General features: G+C 42.7%; 1 protein-coding gene across 5 annotated transcripts in view; it reads right to left on the bottom strand.

Annotated features, from left to right (window-relative positions):
• The window catches only part of TRPC3 (transient receptor potential cation channel subfamily C member 3), an 81,171-nt gene extending 56,737 nt beyond the window's left edge, over window positions 1-24,434 (bottom strand). For 3 of the 5 annotated variants that reach the window (XM_073804869.1, XM_033856715.2, XM_033856716.2), the window contains exons 1-2: window positions 23,853-24,433; window positions 3,834-4,605 (exon numbers count right to left, since the gene is read on the bottom strand). In XM_073804869.1, the coding sequence (XP_073660970.1) occupies window positions 3,834-4,605; window positions 23,853-24,049 (969 nt within the window). In that variant the 5' untranslated portion in view covers window positions 24,050-24,433. Of the gene's footprint in view, window positions 1-3,833; window positions 4,606-23,852 lie in introns of all 5 variants that reach the window. The other 2 variants (XM_033856717.2, XM_019928073.3) reach the window with 2 other exon arrangements.
• Window positions 24,435-24,932: the final 498 nt, after the last annotated feature.

Here is a 24,932-nt window from a genome sequence, read left to right as displayed (position 1 = left end):
ACCATCTTTCGGAAATTATTAAAACATAATCTAACCACAAAGCTACAGTAATCAAGACAGTGTGGTACTGGCACAGAAACAGAAATATAGATCAATGGTACAGGATAGAAAGCCCAGAGATAAACCCACGCACATATGGGCACCTAATTTACAACAAAGGAGGCAAGAACATACATGGAGGAAAGAGAGCCTCTTCAATAAGTGGTGCTGGGAAAACTGGACAGCTACATGTAAAAGAATGAAATTAGAACACTACCTAACACCATACACAAAAATAAACTCCAAATGGATTAAAGACTTAAATGTAAGACCAGACACTATAAAACTTTTAGCGGAAAACACAGGAAAAACACTTTTTGACATAAACCACAGCAAGATCTTTTTTGATCCACCTCCTAGAGTAACAGAAATAAAAACGAAAATAAACAAATGGGACCCAATGAAACTTAAAAGCTTTTGCACAGCAAAGGAAACCATAAACGAGACAAAAGGACAACCCTCAGAATGAGAGAAAATATTTGCAAATGAAACAACAGACAAAGGATTAATCTCCAAAATACACAAACAGCTCATGGAGCTCAATATAAAAAAAAACCAAACAATCCAGTTAAAAAATGGGCAGAAGAGGGCTTCCCTGGTGGCGCAGTGGTTGAGAATCTGCCTGCTAATGCAGGGGACATGGGTTCGAGCCCTGGTCTGGGAGGATCCCACATGCCGAGGAGCAACTAGGCCCATGAGCCACAGCTACTGAGCCTGCGCGTCTGGAGCCTGTGCTCCACAACAAAAGAGGTCGCGACAGTGAGAGGCCTGTGCACCGTGATGAAGAGTGGCTCCCGCTTGCCACAACTAGAGAAAGCCCTCGCACAGAAACGAAGACCAAACACAGCAAAAATAAATAATAAGTAAGTTACTAAACTCCTACCCCCAACATCTTCTTTAAAAAAAAAAACAAGGGCAGAAGACCTACATAGACATTTCACCAAGGAAGACATACAGATGTCCAAGAGACACATGAAAAGATGCTCAACATCACTAATTATGAGAGAAATGCAAATCAAAACTACAATGAGGTATCACCTCACACCGGTCAGAATGGCCATCATCAAGAAGTCTACACATTATAAATGCTGGAGAGGGTGTGGTAAAAAGGGAATCCTCCTACACTGTTGGTGGGAATGTGAATTGATACAACCACTATGGAAAACAGTAGGGAGGGTCCTTAAAAAACTAAAAATAGAACCACCATATGACCCAGCAATCCCAGGACTGGGCATATACCCTGAGAAAACCATAATTCAAAAAGAGACACGCACCACAATGTTCACTGCAGCACTATTTACAATAGCCAGGACATGGAACCAACCTAAATGTCCATCGACAGATGCATGGATAAAGAAGATGTGGCACATATATACAATGGAATATTACTCAGCCATAAAAAGAAACGAAACTGAGTTATTTGTAGTAAGGTGGACAGACCTAGAGTCTGTCATACAGAGTGAAGTAAGTCAGAAAGAGAAAAACAAATACCGTATGCTAATGCATATATATGGAATCTAAAAAAAAAAAAAAAAAAAAAGGTACTGATGAACCTAGTTGCAGGGCAGGAATAAAGAGGTAGACATAGAGAATGGACTTGATGACATGAGGTAGGAGGGCGAAGCTGGGGCGAAGTGAGAGTGGCATCAACATATATACACTACCGAATGTAAAATAGTTGGCTGGTGGGAAGCAGCAGCATAGCATAGGGAGATCGGCTTGGTGCTTTGCGACCACCTAGAAGGGTGGGATAGGGAGGATGGGAGGGAGGCTCAAGAGGGAGGGGACATGGGGACACGTGTATGCATATGGCTGATTCGCTTTGTTGTGCAACAGAAACTAACAAAGTATTGTGAAGCAATTATACTCCAATAAATATCTAATAAAAAAAACATAATCTAGAACATTCCCTTTTGTAGAATCTCTTCTACAGACTTTCAGTATATATCAAGCAAAATGCTTAAAAACAACGTTTGAGTGAAACTTGGAATAGTGAATTAACAAATTTAGAATTATATTTTTTATTACTTTGTTGAAATAAAGTGACATTTAGACTGAATGCTTTTCTATTCTCTTCAAACAGAATTTGAAGTTTTAAATTTGCTCTACATGAGTTCTGTCAAAAAATAATTCATTTTAGGTACAAGGAAATAAATCTTTTCAAATACCACATAATGAATCTTTTCAACGGGAGTAGATATCAGTGAGATTTATTTTCTTCTTTTTATTTTCCCACATTTTCCAAAAATTTTACAATAAATATGTGTAGCTTTTATATTAGAAAAGTATGTAATGGAATAACAAATAAAATTATACTAAGGCCAGATCTCCAGAAGGACAAGATGTGTGTTGATGGATGTAGAGGGAATGTGGCACATAGAAAAGGGAAACCCCCCCCACAAAATTTTCCTACCATTTTCTTTCAACTACTTACCTTGAATTATATTGCTAGTCACATTTGTGTAGCTCACACCTAAGTGTGAAAAGCTGCAATAATATCTGAAAAGCAGAATCATCACTTTTTCTGTGATCTGATACCACAACACTAAATTAAAAAGATTAACTCAGCATACAGAAAATAATTCAAGGAATCTATGCCTAGAATCATCCTCTTAGGTGGATAACGGGAGGCAAGAACCTGCTGAAAAACAGTCTGACTTGGACCCGATCTACGAAATCTCCTTTTGCCCCAGATTTAATAGGTAGAACCATCCAAAATGCACGGCAGACTGTAACAATTAAATTTAAAAAATGTTCCACTATTAATGTATAGGTTTTATAAAAATAAGTAATTCTGCTTGACTGGAGATGATGTCCAGAAAAAAAGTTCACTCATAAAAAAACAAAAAAATCTATTAAAGCAAATCACTCTGCTGTCCTTATTATTTCTGGGTTGACCTCATGTCTATGGCTCACCATTTTGAATACTGTGGATTTCACTTGTGGATTTCACTTGTGGATTTCAGGTACAGCCGTTTTTGTCACAAATAAAATGACTTTAGTCATTCATTTAAAATTTTATATTAGCCTTTTGACTTTCAGTCTAAAGAGACACACAAAGGGCTTCCCTGGTGGCGCAGTGGTTAAGAATCCGCCTGCCAATGCAGGGGGCACGGGTTCGAGCCCTGGTCCGGGAAGATCCCACATGCCGCGAAGCAACTAAGCCCGTGTGCCACAACTACTGGAGCCCGTGCGCCTACAGCCCGTGCTCCACAATAAGAGAAGCCACCGCAATGAGAAGCCCGCACACCACAGCGAAGAGTAGCCCCCGCTTGCCGCAACTAGAGAAAAGCCCACGCATGGCAACAAAGACCCAATGCAGCCAAAAATAAAATAAATTTAAATACAATAAATTTTTTTAAAAAGTGATATACAAATGTTTGGGCCAATAAACAGTGCATGCAAAACTAATACTATTTCTATATTTTCTATATTGGGTGCCACCATACAATCAACTACAAAAGAGGAAGAATTTGGAAGGGAGACGATCACACCACATCCCTCCTTCAACAAAAGAGAAGTCTTGTGTACTACTTAACGCTTATCCAGAACACAGAGCAGCACCGTAATTACAGCTCTCTGATCTAGTATATACCCATCCTCAGAGCGAATTTATCACAGCTCCGTGGTGAGAAAGGAAAATCATCAGGTCGTTTCTGAACGACGCTCCCAGTCCCTCGTGGTTTTAAATCCGCTGGGCGAGACTGATTCGGGAGCAAACTACGGAAGGTGCCTGGTGGCAGCCTGGAAGCGGAAGAGCGCGCAGGGCAGCCGGGGTGGAGCGCACAGCTTACCTTGAACTCCTTCTCTATGTTGGCCAGCTTGGCCAGCTCGTTGCTGAGCTCCAGGGCGGTGAGCACGGGGTCCTCGCTGGACAAGGACAGATACGCTGGGCTGGCCAGCCCCTTGTAGGCATTGATCCTCGAGCGCGAGTGGCTGAAGGAGTCGTGCCTCTGCTTCTCCGTGCAGTCCCCGCACTTGCAGAAATAGTCGTGCGGCCGCTCGATCCTGGCGCCCTTCATCAGCAGCATGTGCACCACCTCGTACTTCTGGCAGTGCGCCGCCAGGATGATGGGGGTGATGTCGGGGGAGAAGCGCGTGCCGTCCTCGTCGTAGGCGTAGAAGTCGTCGTCCTGCAGCTCCTGCTCACAGGGGCTCAGGGTGAGGCGCTTGCTGGCCGCGAAACCCGGGTGGTTGAGGATGGCCTCCACGATGCGCACGTAGCCCTTGCTGATGGCGAGCAGCAGGGCGTCGCCGATGCGCGCCAGGTTCTCCTTCTTGAGCAGCAGCTCAGTCACCTCCAGGTGCTCATTGCCCACCGCCAGCTGCAGCGCGTTCTGGCCCATGTAGTCCACGCAGTTGACGTTCAGCGTCCTGGATTCCTCCAGCATCTTGCGCACCACAGGGATGTTACCGTACTCGGCGGCGTCGAGGAAGCGCTCCTCCTCGGCGGTGAGGCTGGTGCCCCGATCGTTGAACATGAAGGCCGGACCCCGGACAGCCTGGCGCCGGCCCTTCTCGCGCATCACTGTCTTGCGCCTCAGGGAAGGGCTTTCCTCCATTGACCTAATCAGCAACAGCAAGAATAAGAAGAAAAAGAAAAAAAACCCAGATGTATAGTATTAGGGCATATTGCTTCCTCCCAGATGTCGGGCCATTTCTGGAGTACACAGCAGCCACCGCGCACATCTGTGGCCCGAGGACAGCCAGGTCCGTTGCTGACACCCGCCTGAAATTTACACCTGTACCTAACACGGGGTGCTAGAACCCAGAGAGGGGCCGGAAGCCCTTCAGAACAAGAGTTCCTGTTCCATAGAAAATGACATTCACAAGGAATAATAATATAAACGATTTCCAGACACCCCGCGTCTCCCTTGAGACCCTGGCAAAGATGGGACTCATCATACCTTGTGGAAATAACCTTACTACTGCTCTTAAAAGCCTTGAAAATAGGGGCGAGCAGGTACCTGGCACCAAAGCACTAGGCTTGAAGGCTAAAGAAATTAAAATTTTCAAGAATTAGGCCAGAACAATCCTCTCAAGTCACTGCATATTTTTAACTAAATAAAATCATTGACACACACACACACAAAGCCCAGTATTTAGGCCAAGTATTATCTTTCAGGATCTTAGATTTGCTATTTTTTTTCTCTTAAGGGTATCCCACTCCACTCCCACACCCCTCCAAAAAACTTACAAGATTCATTTTTTTCAGTAACACAGACAAGATTTAGCAATTATAAAATGAGAATATCAATCTAGATTTATTTTTTTGAAAATAACTGTGTCTTTGTAATGAGTTGTTTAATTACCAATATTATATAGTTACCTCTTTGAACTAAAAGGATATGGTATGATTTATGGTTTAAAAATCACTAGTATTACTTTATGAATAAAGCAACGACCATTGACAAAATAGCATTCACATAGTCAGGGGTTGAAAACTAACTAGAGAGGCACTGTCCTCCGCGGGGCACCTGGAGGTGGGCATTAGGGAGCATCTCTAGCAGGTGAACTCAGAGGCGGGTAGCAGTGTCCACTCAGTTCTCAGTTCTGTGGGCCCCAAATTAAGAAAGGAGCACTGAAGCCACTGGCAGAGGTTTCCCAGATAGAGACCAAGGAAATGTGGCCAGGCAAACCTACAGAGGTAAGGAAACCAAAGAAATCCCCCGACAAGCTTGTAAACTTGTCCAAGGGCAGAGGGTGCTGTGACTGGCCCCCCATTCTAACGACTCAACTAGTGTCAGGTGATCAACTTTAAAAAATTAAATATAGTATTTATATATACACACACATTTATATGAATATACTTATATATACACATATGTACACACACATGTATCTATGTGTAGGAATTTCTAGAAAGCAATACAAGAAGCCTTTCATTGTATTTATACCTGGGGCTCTGGGGAGTGGAACTGAGGAGCACAGGGGAAGGGAGATTCTTACTTTTCACTTACAGCTTTTACACATTTTGAATAGTTTTAACCAGAGTTTGAATATTTTTATTAAAAATAAAATTTGTTTGAATTTTAAAAAATCTTAATCCCTTAGTTGACAAATTTTTTTAAATCTAGGTACATACTGCATTATACATAACCATTACACTATACTCTTTCTGAAGCTAAATAAATGCCACGTGTTTGACTATTATTAGTAGGTGTGGTGTGTAGAAGAGTGTGCGGAGTGAGGTGTGTAAAGTGTGTGGTGTGTGTGTGTGGGAAACAAGGAGGTGCAAGGCTGGTTGGGGGCGTGTGTTTTTTGTGTGTTTTTTTGTGTTGTGTGTGTGTGTCTTTGTTTGTAGAATGATGATTTTTTAGGTGGACAAGAACTGGGAAATAGCATTCACTGAACTGCATAGAAGAGACCTTTGTTTCAAGATCAAACTCTATGACAAGGGTCTTTTTAAAAATCTTAAAAATACTGTCATTGTAATAAATTGACATACTTATTACATTAGTAGTACTGACTTCATTAGATTAAATATTACTATTAAGCTAAAAACCGGTACTCTTCAAATGGCTAGAACTTCCATATTGTATAAATGATGAATTTTGTGTTTACCATTGATAATATATTGACATTATTTACGACTACAGAATATGTATGCAGAATATGTAAGTCTGCAGAATTCCAGTCTATCTCAGACGGGTAATCTTTGGGGAAATAAACTCATTATTCAAGTGTCACATCTTAATGGAATAGGGCTTTTTATCTAATGATTGCTACCTACAAAGAAAATAACTCATAAAAACCCTACCTTTTCTCCCAAAAGAGAGTGATCTGAAAATACCAGAAAGTGATTCTTTCATAAATTTTTTCTTTGCATTTCTTAGTATTTTAAAGTTTTTTTTCTTAGTATCTCTTCTTCTTTTGGAACCTATACCTACGTTTTGTGTATTTGAGCTGAAATGTGGGGTTTTAGTACTATACAACACAAGTGACATGAGCCCTTTTGATTTTGTCTTTAAAAGATTCTAACACTGAGTTAAGTGTGAAGTAAGATTTTTCAGTTAGAACAAGTTATACTGCTATTTCAAAATAAAAGTACTGACTTAGTGCTACTTGTCTTCATGGTGAATCCACATAAGAAATGTCCTTTTTTTTTTTTTAACTTTCCTTACAGTATTAAGATAAGCTTCATGAATCTGGACTGATAAAATGGTATGAGTCACACAATCAGTTCATCCACAATGCATTAGCATGGCCTCAATCTTGGCTGGTCTTGACAATGCATCTCCTCTGGCATGAGAAATAAGGAAAGAGTGAGGGTGAATGGGAGAGGATGCCTAACCTTAGTAATGCTAACACTAAAATCACTTTGCCAGACATTTTCTTACCTTTAGATCCTCACCCAGTGGGTCAACTCATTCAGCACTGCAAGGGTGCATTGGACAGTAGAAGCATTGGAGAACCACTGACCTAAATCAGTTGCCCTACAAGCACAGTGTGCAAGCTCCTTCATGGCTGATATGGATGGCTGGTAATATCTGATTGCTATGGACTGCCCTCTGTACCACCACAAATCCGTATGTTGAAGCCCTAATCTCCAATATGGTATGTGGAGGTGAGGACTTTGGGAGATAATCAGGGTTAGATAAGGTTATGAGTGTAGAGCCCTCATGGTGGAATCAGTGCCCTTGTAAGAGGAGAAAACAGAGAGCTTGCTCTCCCTACCCTCCCACCACCCCCTCCCTGTGAGGACACAGTGAGATGGCAGCCGTCTGCAATCCAGGAAGAGAGCACTCACCAGAACCTGACCATACTGGTACCATGACCTCAGACTTCTGGCTTCCAGAACTGTGAGAAAATATGTTTCTGTTGTTTAAGCCATCCAGTCTGTGGTACTTAGGCGTGACAGCCCAAGCTGAGTAAGACACTGACCATACATCTTAAGGCAAAAGAAAATGTTTTCGTGCTTTATGAAACAAACTTTGGATTCCTAGTACTTGTCCAAACACTTAAGCGGATAAAAAGTTCTTCCCGAGAAATATTTTTGTGCACCCAAAGGCAATCCTTTGCTCCATTCTATTCACAGGCAAAAATATAAGCAATGCTCCTCAGTTTTCGTAACTTTGCCGTCCACTCATCTGACTTCTGACAGTGTGACTTGAGGCCCACCTGCCTCAAGATCACTTGGAATACCTGTTAAAATTCAGATTTCTGGGCCCCATTCTAGATGCACTAAATCACTCTCAGGGGTGGGGCCCTGGAATATATATTTTAAATGAGCATCCTTTGCAATTCCCGCACACACTGAAGGTTGCAAACCTCCAGTATAAAAACGGCGATATCCTGGATCAATGACCCCAGGCTCAGAGGCCTGTAAACACTTGTCATACTGGCCTGCCAAAAGCAAAGTTGGAATAACATGTTTGAGCAGCGCAGGCTGAGAGACAAGCAGCCTTACATTCACTTAGGTTCCCTACCCTTTATTACCACTTAAAATTTGATCTTCAGGACGCTATTCACCTGAATCACAGTAAATGAGAAGCCTGTAAAATGCCTTCACCAGTGACCATTTAAGGTCATGCGCTTTCTTTTACCAAGGATTGATATTTTTAAAGGGTTACTATGTTTCCTTCCAAACTGCCTTTAAAGGGTTAAAGAGGTTTTCCATTATAGTATCTATTGTACCTTTTATGAGGATTCAAGTGCTAAAATCGTCCTAGAATTGTGTATCAAGAAGCCTGTCTCTCCAGATGAGTTTGCTTCCCTTGATCTAATAATATGAACTGTATACCCTTGTCTTTTTTTGTGGCCCAGGGTACCCAGGAATTTAGCTTAGATCTAAAAATGCTCAATTACCATCAGTATCCTAACCCAGGTTTCTGGCACAGTCTTTCTCCTTCTCCTAAATCATTTCTGACATAGATTTTAAATCAGTTATCCTGTGTTCCATGTGTCTTAAACCTATTTTATGGTTATCTAAATTCTTTTCTGAAAAGCAGAGTATTAATAAATACCCCCTCATATAGGCCACCCCTGCCCACATTCCTGGATGGTAAGGTCATGCTTTATTTGTCATTACCCAATGCCCCACAGGGAGTAGATACTCAATAAATATCTATTCAACTGAGTATTCAAATCTCTTCCTGGGCCCTATCCTCTCCCTTGGCTTCAGCTCCCACATGTACAACTATCTGTCCTCTGGTCATTCTAAAATGCCCCAACTCACGTTCTCCCTTAAACCAGCTCCCCTCCTAACATTTGCATCTCAGGCTAGATATTCAGGCTTAGCAATTGCAAGGTCATCTGTGACTCACTGTCTTGATCCTGTCAGTCACAAAGTTCTGAAGCTTCTCCTTTGGAATGTTGCCTGTGCCTGACCTTTCCTTCCAATTCTCATTGCCAACGCTATCCTCCAGATCTTTACCTCGTCGTGGCTGCGTTATTAGGACAGCTCTCCGGCAGAGATGGCACAAGGGAAGGCAACGAAACTTTACTGAGTTCCTGGTATATGTGTCTGTTTCTCATGCACTCTCATATTTAATTCTCGTAACATTGCTAGGAAGCAGGTATTATTTTCTGTTCCATAAATAAGAAAACTGAGCTCAAAGGAAATTGCCCAAGGTAATACGCAGAGTAAAATGCAGAACTGGGATTCAGCCTAGGGTCTGTCTGACTCCTATGCTTCCTGGCATTTCGTGCTGCTCCTGATTTCCTCTTTGTATCCCCACAGACATCCCCAGCACCTTGCACTTCTTAAATTCGGCTTTTACTGTCACACTTCTCTCTCTTTTTTTTTTTTGTGGTACGCGGGCCTCTCACTGTTGTGGCCTCTCCCGTTGCGGAGCACAGGCTCCGGACGCGCAGGCTCAGTGGCCACGGCTCACGGGCCCAGCCGCTCCGTGGCATGTGGGATCTTCCCGGACCGGGGCACAAACCCGTGTCCCCTGCATCAGCAGGCAGACTCTCAACCACTGCGCCACCAGGGAAGCCCCACACTTCTCTTAAAACCAAACCAAAACCAAAACCAAAACCAACTAGGTCCTCCAGCTGATTTTCAGGGATGCTGACAGTCTGCCCCCCCATCCCTAACCAACCTTCTCCTCCCTGCGCTTCAGATTCATTCTTCACTGTCTTATAAACATATTATTCTGCTTATTTCTGTACTGTAAAGGGTACAGGTATAAAATATCCTATACCATCAAGGATATTTTTTTGAAAAATTAGCAAGGTGCTTTTCGATTTTGCCTTTCCAAATACCAGATCTTGACCCTGGTTAATTCAGGGACATCTTGCTTCAGCCTTGGGGTGTGGGAGGGATGCAGTATAGAGTTGCATGAGTTTAGGGGGAAATAAATTTTAGAGGAGGAGTGCACATAGAGAGATCAAGGAATTTTTAGTGGTTTTTTTTTTTTTTTTTGCAAGAAAAATGGGGTTTTGTAAGCAGAATTTGGGAAAAGGGAAATTGTCTTGAGGAAGAATTTCTCTAATTAATTCCAAAAGAACCTGATCGCTGAGTGCTCTCGTCACACAGACAAGATAATTCTCCCACTTTTGACACCAAAGCAATGGTGCTTACTGTCCTGGGAGAAGAAAGAAATAGCAGAAAGGAAGTAAAAGTCAAGATGTGGATTTAGTAAGGTGAGGAACTACTGAGGGTAGGGGGATTCTTGCCCTGCTTGTTTGATTTGGAGGTCTGGAACAGTCCTGCCTGGTTAAGTAGGGAATGGTCTGGGCTTTCTCAAGCCACCCTCAGCTTCCATGTAGTGTGGACCCTGCAATGAGAGCCAGGGAGCCTGCACCCAGACTAAGGATGACCAGCTGTGAGCTGGATAGAGGATGTTGCAGGCACCCAGCTTTGTAGCCCCCAGGAGCTGAGCTGAAACCACATATGCCAGCGAGCACATCTGGGTGACAAAGTCACGTCAGCCAAGATCAAGTTACTGCCACTGACAAGCAGCACCCAGCAGACAATGAAGACTGCCCAGAGACCACAAGAGTCAGAGAATAGCACCCTTTCCTCCCTCCAGGGGACACGTAAGTTCCCCTCCCCCAATGCCCAAATGCTACAGAGAAGAGCAGGGGAACCAGCAGCTTTCCAAGAGCCTGAGCAATTTTATCCAAGTGAGACAGTATTTCTTAAAAAGGAAACTTACTTTATATTATCAAACTAAGATGAGTGAAACTGGCCTCACAGCATCCCTCCACAGTGCCCTGAACCGGGGGTGGACATGCGGACCAGAAAGAGACTCCAACCCCTTATGGAGATTGCAGAGAGGAATCAGTAAGCAAAGGTCCCTTATACACCGGCTCGCAGCACAGGGAGACACTGTTCTAGTTGACTAGATCCCTGCGATAATGCAGGTCAAGGATTCCCTTCTTATTAACCCACATAATTAAGCTTAATTGCTTAATTAACTTAATTGCTTAATTTACTGATTGCTTAATTCACTTGCTGAATGAGAATGAATGTCTATTTAGCAAGCAAAAAACAAAACAGAAGTTTAAAAATTAATTTAAACCGCAGATTGAACATTTGGTCAACTTTTCTCCCCACTAGTCAGCAGGTAGGAGGCTCAGGGGAAAGGTCTGTTATGAGAGCTACATGCTGCCCATACAATTTGTTCTGGTTTCTTGTTCCTGCTACACCTGCCTCTGGGATGTTCCTTTTGTTTCTATCCCTGGGCATACTCTTATTCTTGCCCTCTGCCAATTCAAATCCTTCCTACCTTCTGTGGCCCAGCTTACATTACACCTCTGGAAACAGAGGGTAAGGCTTCACTTGGTAATAACTAGAAGACCTGCAAGGTTCCGTTCATTCTGAAATGTTGTCTTCTGAGAACCTTTCTGAAACCATTCCTGACCACTTCAGCCTGACCTTTTGCAATATTGCTAGTCTGCCCATAAATCTATACACTTTTTTTTCCCTCTCCTTGATTCTGTCTCCTTGATTATTGTCTCCTATGATATTCATGTCTCCTAAATCTGGTTGAGAATAAATGCCCCATGCTTCCTATCTTATTTTTCATACTTCTTAGCCACCTCTATAGTGCCTAATATAGTGCAGTATATGTTCAAAAATACTTGTCAATTGATGCTAATTCTACAGATAAAGTGACTCAGTCAGAATGTTAACGTCCTTAAGGTCACTGAAAGGAAGAGAATTAGAAAGTGCGAGCTCAGAGGTTCTCTCCTAGAGTCTCTCTACTTTACCATGCTGTCTCTAGGGAACAAGAAAAATGAATAACAAGTTGCAAATCAAAATAGCACTATTAAAATATAGGCTGAGCTTATGTATTGGAATACTTTGGTTCTATAATCACAAGCTCCGTAGCACTCAGCAACAAATGGACATTATTAAAGAAGTCCCCTCAAATCTTTTATTGAAGTGAGGTGAAGAATTCAGCAGCTACTCAATCTATCTAGCAAGCCAGCCAGCAGCCAGGCAAAGTAAACACCACCAACAATGTGAGCCAAAGCAGTAAGAATAACAGTCAAATTGCTTTGACTAATCAGTTCACCACACTGAAGGAGGCGCATGTGCCCACCGGCTAGGATCCGGTCCGTCCTTCTGTGAAGGGCAAGCAAAGCAGGAGGAGCCGCGGAAGATAAGTAGCGAGAAAGGCACAGAGGAGGGGGAGAACGTGTTGGAGAGCCACCACCGCATTAGCTACCGTATTAGGGTTGGTGATAATCGGAAGTGGTAATGAAGGTGGGAAGCAGCAGGCACCTGACAGAGGACAAGAAAGTCAGAGATGAAAAGTCAAAAAAGAGACAAACCCCACAGTCCCCCAGGGAAGCAGGCACCTGTCAGTCAGTGTGGTCGCCTCTGGAGACATCTGGAGACATCTGACACTATGCCTACGTGTGAGTGTGCTCGGAATGAGGAGAGGGCATCTGACAGCCTCGATAATGTCACGTTTTGAAAAATCTCTCATATGTGTATTTGTGGAGGGGAAGCAGTAGAGTGGCGGGGCACTCTGAGCTTGAGGAGCGCCGACGGGCACCAGCGTGCAAGGCTAGAGAGCGGCAGCCCAATCAGTCCGACTGTCTGGTGTACCGGGGACAGCGCTCTGGGTAGCGCCGCTTTCCACACCACCTGCTGCTGAGCCTGCCTCTACCATCACCACGCACAGTCCGACAACACGCTGTCACGACCGCGGCCACAGCAGCAAGACAAGGCACTCCGCTTCAGAAACAGGAACGCGTCACTTTCATGCCTAAAGAGTCCCACCCCAGAAAACGGTTAGAATGTAGAGATTCCAGAACTTCTAAGTCTGGGGAGGGATTTGGATCTCCACAGTAATTAATTTCCTGAGAGTTTCTGTTGGCCAGGGTTACATTCAGAATTCTCCATGCATCATTTTCATAAATCTATTAGACATCTGCTAATTTTGATATATGCCCTAATGACTCAGTCGGAGACAAGAAGCCGTTGTTGGAGGGAAGCTCCTGTCTCTGCTCTTCATCGCTTTCCCCGTCATCCCTCTCAGGAAAGTTCTGGAGACCCTTTAGCAGCTAAGACCAGAAAAGCAAAAAAGCTTTTAAGAGTGCGTTGTTCCCTCTAAAAGTCCACTGGGAGCAGAGGTGAGGACCCCTAACCACTGCCTGCATGAGTTCTTGGTGATGCTTCTTAAACGTACGTGCCCAGAAAAGCGTTTAGGTAAATGCCTTCTAGAACTTAGATGTTTCTGTTTCCAGGAACTGCATTTTGTGTGTAACTCCATTGAGCTGACTTATTATGGTTTTGTGAGTAACTGCTTTCATGCCAGTCTCCTCAATAATACTGTAACATACTTAAGAGCAGAGACTGTCTGTCTATATCTCTATATGCCTGGCTGTTAGTACGTGGCTGATCAATATCTATCTCTTGGAGGCACAGATGTGTGTGTGCTTAAAGCGTTAAGACTGAAGACCTAGGGAACAGACACTTTTCCCCTTCAGATTCAAGCATACCCTTGGTCACATAAAATAATGTGTGGAAGTAGTGGTGGAGGGGAATTTGGAGTAATTCTTCTATAAAAAAGAATGTCATGAATACATTAATATAAGTTAATTATCAGGAATTAAAGTAATATAAACAATCATTCTTCTTTCAAAACAGATTTCTGCTTAATCACATTCAATTCTTAGTTACACCACAAAATAACTGACGAATCTTACAGCTTGTGATTTTGATCTTACATAAAGTTACATTTTGTCAGGATAATCTGAGGGCAAATGGAGGATACGTCTTAGAATTTATAAGCTTTTAGAGTTAATAATTAAGCTTGTCTTCAAAAACAAACTCATTTATTAAACTCAGTACTTTCTAAAACTAATTTTTATTATTTCAGGAAGATTAGTGACAATGAAATTAGAAATGAAGTACAAATTCAGTCTATAATTGATCAAGAACTTGAGATAAAATGAACTCGATAATAAAATCAAAAACCTCTACTGACCCAAGAGAAGTTCCTATTCGGCTATTTAAACATATTAGTCACTATCAATTAGATATATATTAACTTCTAATGTTATTAAAAGCAAAAGGATCTGGTTTTCTATCATTGTCATCCATATCTGAAGTCAAAAGCCTGAGGTTTTTAGATTCTTGTTCCCATCTCATCACCCTGCAACCTATTTTTCAACAGAGAACCCATATGCATCAGTCCTATTTGACAAAATGTATTTAGAAATGCAAAACTGGTGTAAAATATTTAGTAATGTCATGCTCTTTCCTTAACACGTCATGCACTTGTGGACATTTAAATCTCATTTATTAAAAAAAGGTCTAGGGCCAAATTCATATAGTCACCTATTATTTGAATAGTGCAAAAAAAAGAGGGGCGTTTTCTTTTGAATAGGGGAAATTTTCTGACTAGATAAGTGTAGACAAATACCCCTGACCTAGATACTAAATTAAAGACAAAATGCTATAACAATCCTAATTATTCTCATAAAGTCACTGCTGAGCCCCTTATGCACAAGTGTGAATTTGGCACCCATAGCGCCCAACTCCAGACCTTCTATCTGGGGCCAGATTCCTCTGTGTACACCCTGAACAGGCCACTCTTCTGGCTCCCCTGTCAGACTGATAACTACGTAGTGTTGATTGCCTGAAGGGGGCTATATCAATCCTGAGCCAGGAAGTTGAAAGTATTCCTTCCTATGGAGAGCAGAGAGCTCTGCAAAAACAGTTGTCTTCCTCCCATTACATTTCCTGTGAAGTTTTATAAGGAGAAAAGGAACAGACAGACGTTTGCTATCCTAGCACAGTAATGAAAAATTCCTAAAGTTCTAACCTACTCTTCAGATGTTGTCCAGGATCCATTTACCTCTTTGATATTAAGAGAAAACCATAAATGATATTTGGCAGGGGTCAATTGTTCCTTGAGATATTCTTATCTCCACCCACCCACCCCCGCCCAATTCTTTTTTTTTTTTTTTTTTTTCGGTACGTGGGCCTCTCACTGTTGTGGCCTCTCCCGTTGTGGAGCACAGGCTCCGGACATGCAGGCTCAGCGGCCATGGCTCACGGGCCCAGCCGCTCCGTGGCATGTGGGATCTTCCCGGACCGGGGCACGAACCCGTGTCCCTTGCATCGGCAGGCAGACTCTTAACCACTGCGCCACCAGGGAAGCCCCCCTCCCAACCCCACCCAATTCTTAATCCTCCTACTTAGTTTAAAACTTTCTCAAGTTGATCTGCCATCAGTAGTCAAATTGAAATGATGAATTAATTGAATCTCATAAATGAGTTAATACTAATTATTAGTTTCCTGTGTTGCTCCTCCTAGGAGTAAGTGCATCTAAAATCTCTTTGAGGAAGAGAGAAATGCTTAACCCAAACTGGGCCACAGTGTAAACATTACAGTCAAAGGAAACTGGAGATTTCACACGGCCTGGGGCTGCTGTGAATTCAATGTCAACCTTCAGCTTCAGTTTCTCAACTGGACTAGATGAAATCCTTTTCGACTCAAACATTCTATTCTTCATCATATTCTACATCAGTTAAATTTAGGAAGTGTGATTCTAAGATGATTTTAGTTGGGGGACTTCAGATGGTCCTCAAATCACACTGTACAGATTACTATCTACTTCATTTGCCTAATAAGATCAGTCATAATTAAGAATAGTCTTCCTTCTGCAACCTTGGTTCTGTTAATAATACTGTCTTCATCTGGGCTTAAATGAATATCTAAAACACAATTGTAAGCATGTTTGGTTTCAAGATGATGGAATAAAGGCCTTTCTCACCCCTTCACCTCTCAAAAATTACCCCCTAAACAACACAGAAAACAAAGAACACAAATTTCATCTTCCATGAAACCAGAAGTATTTGTAACTGCACTCCACAATATATGAAAAGGAGATAAGTTGGAAGAATGGTGAATGATTTAACAGAGAGAAGGAAGGTCTAACCAGAGTGCCTGCAACAAAAATAAGCTGATCCACCCAATACCGGAAAAGACTTGGAAACTAAGGGCAAAAGAAATCTCAGAAAGCAGAGACAAGGCAGGAGCCTAAAATGGAGGAATCCGCTGAAATTTTGTGTAAGTGGTGTGTAGTAACCCTCCCCCTAGATTGCTAACCTCCAGCTGATATGATCAAGTGACAACCCTCCCACATCCCTGTAAGAAATATAGGATACGAAATCTCTGGAGAAATAGAAACAGAGATTCTCTAAATGCGGGGATACCAGGCCCAGGGGAGGGTAGGAACTAAGAATGGGGGGAACCCTGGCCAGTTCCAGAATACTAGCAGCCAGGTTTATTACCTCCCAACCCCTACTCCCTTGTGACATTAAAAAAAAAAAAAAAAGATACTGCATCTCTGAAATAAGAAAGAATGCTATAACAAAGGAATACTCATAAGACAAAAAGAGCTCTTAGAGATTAAAAATATAATAGATAAAATGGAAAAAAATTCAGTGAAAGAGTTGGGAAATATAGCCAAGGAAATATCTCAGAAAGAACAGAAAAGACAATCACTGGAAAACAGGATAGAAGAGATACAAAAACTAGGGGATCAGCCCAGGAGATCCAAAGTCCAAATAATAGATTTCCAGAAAGAAAGAAGAAATATGAAAATAACAGGTAGGAAATAATAAAAGAAATAATACAAGAAAACCTCCCAGAACCAAAGGGCATAATCTCCAAATACTGAAAGGGTTTACCAAGTATCCAGTTCACTGAATGAAAAAAAAGACCCATATCAAGGCATATCATCTAGACATATCAGAACAACACTAATGATGAGATCATTCTAAAAGCTTCCTGAAGAAAAAAAAAATTAAAAACCACAAACAAAGGAAGTCAGAGGGTTTTGGAAGGGATGTCTTCAGGAAAACACACACAGTAAGAGACTGTAAAAGGTTTTGCTAAAGAGGCAAGAACAAGATGGAACACATATTTACTCCATGAAAAACAACTAATTATAAAAGAAAAGAAATGCAATCATACTATACTACTTGACTCAGCAGTGAATAATAGTTACATGATCATAATAATGAAGACTTTAAGTAAGATATTAACCACAAATTGTACCAAACCATGTGATGGAGGATGGGGGAGAATAAAAGGTATAAGTGAGTGAAAATTGTTTCCTGAGAATACTGATGACATCTAAAAACATGAATAACAAGATAGCTATACCTGAAGGAGTTTTAAGTGGAATGAAATGGAGGGGACAAGCAGAAAAAAGGAGAAAATCAGGGAACTGCTATGGGTTTGCTGTTGTTCTTATAAGCCACATTTTTTAGTATTAAGTTTTAAAACTATATTCTTGCATTATTTTGAAACTATATAAAATAATTTACAACAAACCAACAAAAATGACAACTCTCTATTGTACATAGTGAAATTACTACTCTACAGGATAAACTAAAAATACAATTCAAAGTTTCAGATTATTAAAGGTCTCAAGTCTAATGCCATGCTGTACTATTCTTGAAAATTATAACTATGGAGAAACCTGCCTCTTCCTTAATAATGCTAGTTTGACTTCAGTCCTTAAAGTCCAAATTCCTATCCCTGGAGATTCAACAGTGACTTGGCAAATCTCTGACTTCCACTCCAGCGGTGGAAGGGAAGTGCTACTTCCAGTCTGAAACACAAGCCAACATGCACAGCACTGCTCTCAATCCCACAGCCAAGCTAAACCTAGACTGGAACATTTTCACAGGCCAGTACCATAGAAACTAACATCCAAGTAGACAATTTGGGTTACGAGGCATTGTGTACTCATCTTCAGATCCCCTATCATACAAAGTTGAGCATCAGAAGCTCTATTATTTTTTTAAATCTTCTAATCACTCTGTGGATTTATTTTATATAACTTTCAAAATAAAAATTGAATATATTTATGGTATATAATATGATGATTTGATATACATATACAGTTGACCCTTGAACAACACGGGTTTGAACTGTGCAAGTCCATTTGTACACATATTTTTTTAACAAGTATATTGGAAAAAGTTTTGGAGATTTGTGACAATTTGAAAAAACTCACAGGCAAACTCTGTAGCCTGGAAATATTGAAAAAACTAAGAAAAATTTAGGTATGTCATTAATGCCTAAGATATATGTAGATACTAGTCTATCATTACATAGGCATAAGGTGAGTGACATTTAATTATAATGTTTAAATAATTAAATAATATATTTTAAATATATTTAATAATAGCAATAATGTTAGTTTTCTTACTGCTTTGTAACTTTGCTTTCAAAGAATTACATTACCATATCGTATGCGTCTCTCTCTCTCTCTTTCAATTGGAGAAGACGTGTGTCAGCCTATCATCACAGGTAAGTGGTTTTAAAAAAACATAATTATGTTTCCAATACTGTATTATGAATATGGCATGGTAATAATACCATATGCCACAAGAATTTTATAACGGTTCATTCGTTATTTATAGGCTACTGTGAAGCAGCCATATTGATTACACCAGGCTACCATAAAGCAATCATATTGCTGCTTCTTCGTTATCAATGCATGAATCATTATACCTGCAAATAAATATGAATTTCTTTTTCACATAATTTTTGATGTCTAGTGTTAGTATCAATAATACATATAATGTCTGCAGTGTTTTGTATCATATAAGACAATATCGTTGTAGGTACTGACAGATGATTCATTTTGTAAACAGATGACATAAGCATGGTATCAATAGATACAGTACAATACTGTAAATGTATTTTCTTTTCCTTATGCTTTTCTTAATAACATTTTCTTGCTCTTACTCTATTGAAGAATACAATTATAAAATATGTACATATAACATACAAAATCTGCGTTAATCAACTGTTTATGTTATCGGCAAGGCTCTGGTCAACAGTAGGCTATTAGTAGTTAAGTTTTAGGAGGAGTCAAAAGTTATACATGGATTTTAGACTGTGCGGGGAGTCGGCACCCCTAACCTCTGGGTTATTCAAGAGTCAACTGTACATAGTGAAGTGATTACTGCGGGCAAGGTAATTAACATATCCAGCTCCTCACATAGTTACATTTTGTGTGTGTGTGACGAAGAAACCTGAAATCTACCCTCTTAGCAAATAGTCCAAATATGGAAACAACCTAAGTGTCATAGACCCATGAATGTTAAAAGAAACTGTGGTATATATATATATATATACAATGTAATATCAATATTATTCAGCCTCTACAAAGGAGATCCTGAGATTTGTGACAACATGGACGAACCTGGAAGACATTAGGCTAAATGAAATAAGCCAGACACAGAAAGAAAAAAACTGCATGATCTCACTTATAAGTGGAATCTAAAAAAGTCAAATACATAGAAGGAGAGAGTAGAACTGTAGTTACCAGGGGCTGGGAGGTGGGGAAACTGGGGAGATGTTGGTCAAAGGGTACAAAGTTGAAGTTATGTAGGATGCATAAGTCTAGAGATCTAATGTAGAGTATGAGGACTATAGTTAATAAGACTATATTGAATACAGAAGCTCTATTATTGATTTACTAAATAATCTTTAGAAATTGACTTAACTTCACTGTGTATCAATTTCCTCATTTGCCAAATGGGAAAACCTGCTTTAAAGAGGTGTGATTCAAGTTAATTCATTTAAATGACAGCATGAGGTATAATATAAACACAAATTACTGCTTTAATTATGACAAATTTTTGGCAGCACTTCCTCAAGAAAAACTAAACAGAATCCTCTCTCTTTTTTTTTTAAGTACGTTTATTATAATTTTTTTTTTTGGCTGAGAGGCTTGCGGGATCTTAGTTCCCAGACCAGGGACTGAAGCCAGGCCAGGGCAGTGAAAGCACTGAGTACTAACCACTGGACCACCAGGGAGTTCCCCAGAATCCTCTCTTCTAGAAACCTTTCTCTCTTAAAGATAACACTGCTGAGAAATCTAATGACTTCTTGCATGTATGTTAATGAGTAAGGATTGAGTCTTCTTACTAAAAGTAAGACGAAACACAAAGTTTTTCCCTTTATTTACCAAATATTTGCCAACTATGGGTCAATTCTTCCCTTTTCTTGAACCTCTTCTCTCTAGGCAGCCTTGTCTTAGTACCACCTACTCCTTCGTCTTTTTCCGTGTCTTCTGCTTGCTACTCTTTCTTTCTGCCCCTCTAAACAAAAAAGTTCCCCTCAGAAAACTAGCTCAGGCTCCCTTTGTTTCTCTCTTCGCACTCCCTCCTTGGGTAATATCATGAACTCACACAACTCTATAACAATTCCCATTAGACGCTCAAATTCTCCCAAGCTTTAAATGTGCATCTTCCTGCTTGACACTTCTATCAAAATTATCTGAAAACTCAGATTCTACTCTGTTTGTTCTTTTCTTTTCAACAATGACATCACGATCTTAGTCATCTACATCAAAATCACCAAGTCATCTCTGACCCTGCTTTCTCTTTAAACCCCTGATGGACAGTTAGCTGCAAATTCCCATAGATTCTTTGTGTATTCTCTTTTCCTATCTCTCCCCATTCCATCCCACCAGTCCTACACGATTACAGATCCTAATCTCAGCCTGGAAAGCTACAATAGCCCCCTAATTTATTTATTCACATTCTGCCAATTGCCACTTCAATCCATCCTGTTCTCAGAGTGGCTTTTATCAAACTGTTGCCGCTTTGAAACAATCAGTGGCTCCCTATTGCCTCCCCTTGACATACAAGATCCTATACATTAATGCCCCAAATAAGCTATGTTTCAGTAAAACTCAATTAATATTCCCTGGACATGCCTGGCATTTTGGAAGTGGGAGGGCTTGAATTAATTGCCCATCCTGTCTCTGCCTCCTATCCTATTTACTTTTTAAGGCTCATAAAGGTTTTCTTGATTTCTCCACAACCTTGTGTTGTCTATTTCTTCTTTGCACTTGACTCATCAGAGCTCTATTCTGTGTGTATGTATTTAAGCACTTATTTTACTCTAACTTACAGCATAATTGTTCATACGTAGTTTCATTTCCATCTCTCCCTTATGAGATTTTAAACTCCTTGAGTGCAGTAAAGTTGGCGTACTCATCTTTGTGGCTTACTGTACCTAGTCTGCACTTTGCACATGTAAACGCTTAAGAAATGCCTTTGAATTAAAACTCATAAGAACTGCCTTCAAATACTTTTGGAGTTCATCAGACATATTTAATAACTAAAAACTTCGAGAATGAGTTAATCTTGCCAGTGACATACTACTTGGTCCTAGATTTGCAAACAATTGGGAAAAAAGAAGTTTTGTTTTGAATCAATGGTTGGATAAAGAGTTCTATTAAAGGATTAAAAAAAAAGTCTTCTTAGTGATATAGTAGATGACACTTCTCCTCCTAAGTCAGTCTGTTTAAAATTCCCAGATGTAATACTGGAGCATGGAGCAGTGAAATGAGCAACAGGGTTATGCTAAGGAATCCTTTTGGTAAAAGTGGGATTCTACCCTCGGCATTCTGCTGGATGTTAAATTCGGCTATTCTATTCTGCCTACTGAAAATGACCCTGGGGCTTTGGTAGACTGGGTATCCTTCTCCAATTCCATTCTGGGGCTGTATGCTTACTTTTTGAGCTATTAAACTGTGGCCATATTCTACTCAAAGGTGGAATAAAGAGCTAATCTCTGCTACAGATATCAAGTTAGTCTCTGCCGTTACCAAGTGACAGGCCTCAAAGAAACAAGAAGAGTTTGCTGCTCTACCTCTAGAAGGAACCTTTATTAATGGATATCGCCTTCAAATGACTGGGTCTTTTCAGCCAGCTGTATTTACTTTACAAAATAAGTACACTACAACATTTACCTGTTGAATTATGTAAAGTCAGAAGATAGATAGGATAGATGTTCTCTTACGAGTTAGACATCGAGGCTACATTGAATTTGTCCCAGTGCTTTGTGTAATTGACCTCAAGCTTCAAAAAGCAAAGTGTGTAATCTCTGCTCCCCCCCCCCTACGTTCTCAGATAAGAGTGCTCTGGTGTCCCATTTATTGTGGATTTACGATAAAAGGAAAAAAAAACTAAAGAATCAAGAAGTTGAGCTGGGTTATAAAAACCAAATTGGCAAAAGGAAAAATGGACAACGTCTTAAAACCTTAGGGAGGCGGGGAAGCGAGCTGGCCGCGCTTTAATCCGAAAGGACCTACTTTCCCTCCATTTCCTGGGCCATTTCCAATCCAGGCTAAACTTCAGCAATAAGTGAACCACACTGGGAAGCGTCGCTCGTTTTAAATCAGAAACCTTCCCTAGACGACCTACTCCCAGCCAATGATTTGCGTTTTTAATAGACAAGTCCGGCCGAGCCAGGTGCGGGCTCTGACCAGCCGAGCAGTGCGCTACCCGACCGGTTCGAGGTCGTCCCAGAAACCTCGCACCCCGCCTGTGGGCAGCTTGCGGGCAGCAGGGGGCGCTGCGGAACCTCCGTCCCTTCCCGGGAGAACCCCTTCCCCGGCCCAGGCGGTTAGTCCAGCCCGTCACGACTGGCCCCAAGTTCTCTACCTCCTAAAAAAGACGCCCAAGGTACGTGACAAAAGAAACAGCACGCTCCCTATAAAACGTCCTTATCCTCTCTGAGTCTCGCGGCTGGTTAAAGGCTGTTTCCAAGATTTAGCAATTAAGAAAAGTTGTTCTTTCTCACACATTAAAGCGCGGGCCTCTACCTTTCTTTAAAAAAGAAACAGCTACTGACCCTGAGCCGCCTGGGAACCACAACTAAGTACCTCAAAGCGGTGCCGGCGGCCGCCCCGCGGCCGCTCTCTCCCCGGGAGACCCGCTGGGGCTTCGGCTCCAGTTTACCCCCAAACTGTGACTGGACCGTCGGGAAAAGAGGTGACAGGGCAAACCTTCACCCCACACTCTGTATCGCACACCGCCCCCTCCCTTCTCCCCACGCCCGACGGCCGGGAGCGTCGGAGGGGACTGAGGCTCCCAGGGTGGCTTCACGCTGAACGCCGGGAGGAAGCCGGGGTTCGAGCTCGCGCCGGTGTCTAAGCACCCTTCCCCTTCTTTGACCTCCCGGGGTAAGCTCCGGGACCCCGGGGTCTATCTTCCGCGAGGTCCCCTGACCACAGGCAGGGGCACGCCGGTCCTCGCTTGCTGGAGAGCAGGCGTCTGCTTACTGGAAAGCGTGCCTGGCGTCCGTTGTGTCAGTCCGCGGGGCTGTTCCGTGCGCTCGAGCCGGGACGGACACCCCGGCCACGCCTTCGGCACCCCCAAGTCCTCTACAGAACAGCACCAAGGGTGCGAGACCCCGCCCTAGGTCTACCGTACACCCGAGCCGCCCCGCATAGGACTGCGGTGGAGGGTGGGCTCTGAGGGTCCGGGGCACATCGCGAGGCGGCTGTGGGCGCGCCTTCCCGCACCCCGCCAGGCGCGGTCCTCCCGAGGCGCGGGCCGCGGGCCGGCCGGGTACTCACATGTCGGGCCCCGGCGGGAAGTCGTGCGGTTCCCGCTGCAAGGGCGCCAAGCGCGGCTCGAGCCCCCCGTTGACGCCCCTCCAGCCCCGTCGGCGGCGCTGCGGCTCCGCGCCTTCGTCCTCGCCCTCCTCCTCCTCCTCCGGCGCGGGGAAGGTCACCCTCGCTTGCTCCTTGCACTTGCTGACCTTGGTGGACATCGCGCCGGCCGCGGTCCGAGCGCGGGGATGCCGGCCGGCGGCCTCCTTCTCCACCGCCGCCGCCGCGCGGTCTCCCCGCGGCGCCCCTTCCCTACCTTCCGCGGCTCCAGCAGTCCCGGGCAGCCCCGGGCGTGGAGGCAGGAAGAGGGAACGGCGCGGCCCGAGACCGAGCAGTTAGAGGCGGGAACCAAAGCCGTGTCGCCGCCGCCGCCGCCGCCCACCATCAAACCGTGGGGGAAGCCGCCACGCCCGTGGCTGTGAGGAGGAAGCCCGGGGCCGAGCGGGCCGCTGGTACTGGGAAACGCTCTCCCGCCCCGCGGCGGCGGCGACGGCGATGACCCCTCCGTGCCCGTCTCCTGTTTCCGACAGCATCACTTGCTAGGACAGTACAGTTACTCAGGGTGAAGGAGAGAGAGAGAGGGAGGAAGGGAGGAAGGGAGGGAGGGGGAGGGAGGAAGGGAAGGAGGGAGGGAGAAGAGGGGAAGAATCAATTCCTTATCAGACAGTGAGAGCTGGAGAGGAAATCAGACAGACCAGCAGGTAGGGAGTAAGGAATCAGAGAAACTTCCCTCCCCAATTTCCCCTTTCTCTTCCAAAAGAGCCTTTCTCCACTTAGAGATACAAGTTTCCCAAGGAAGGGAAAAGGAAGTCGTCTGGCTTGTTGATTTTCCTGCAGTTGTATTTACCCTGTTCAACTTTATATTTGTTTCAACAAGCACCGTCGCTTCGTTGTGTTACTTACTCTAAGACTTCGTTGAACCTACAGAGGTTTAAGTCCATTTCCCCAAGTGCCAAGAATGGTAATGTTTTAATCGTGCGTGATGCTTCAGGGGTTTTTTTGTTTGTTTGTTTTAAATGAATTTCAAAACATCTAACAAGATTT

The sequence above is a fragment of the Tursiops truncatus genome, chromosome 5, assembly GCF_011762595.2.
Source record: "Tursiops truncatus isolate mTurTru1 chromosome 5, mTurTru1.mat.Y, whole genome shotgun sequence".
In the NCBI taxonomy this organism is placed as follows: domain Eukaryota; kingdom Metazoa; phylum Chordata; class Mammalia; order Artiodactyla; family Delphinidae; genus Tursiops; species Tursiops truncatus.
This window is presented reverse-complemented; position numbering and strand designations above follow the sequence as displayed.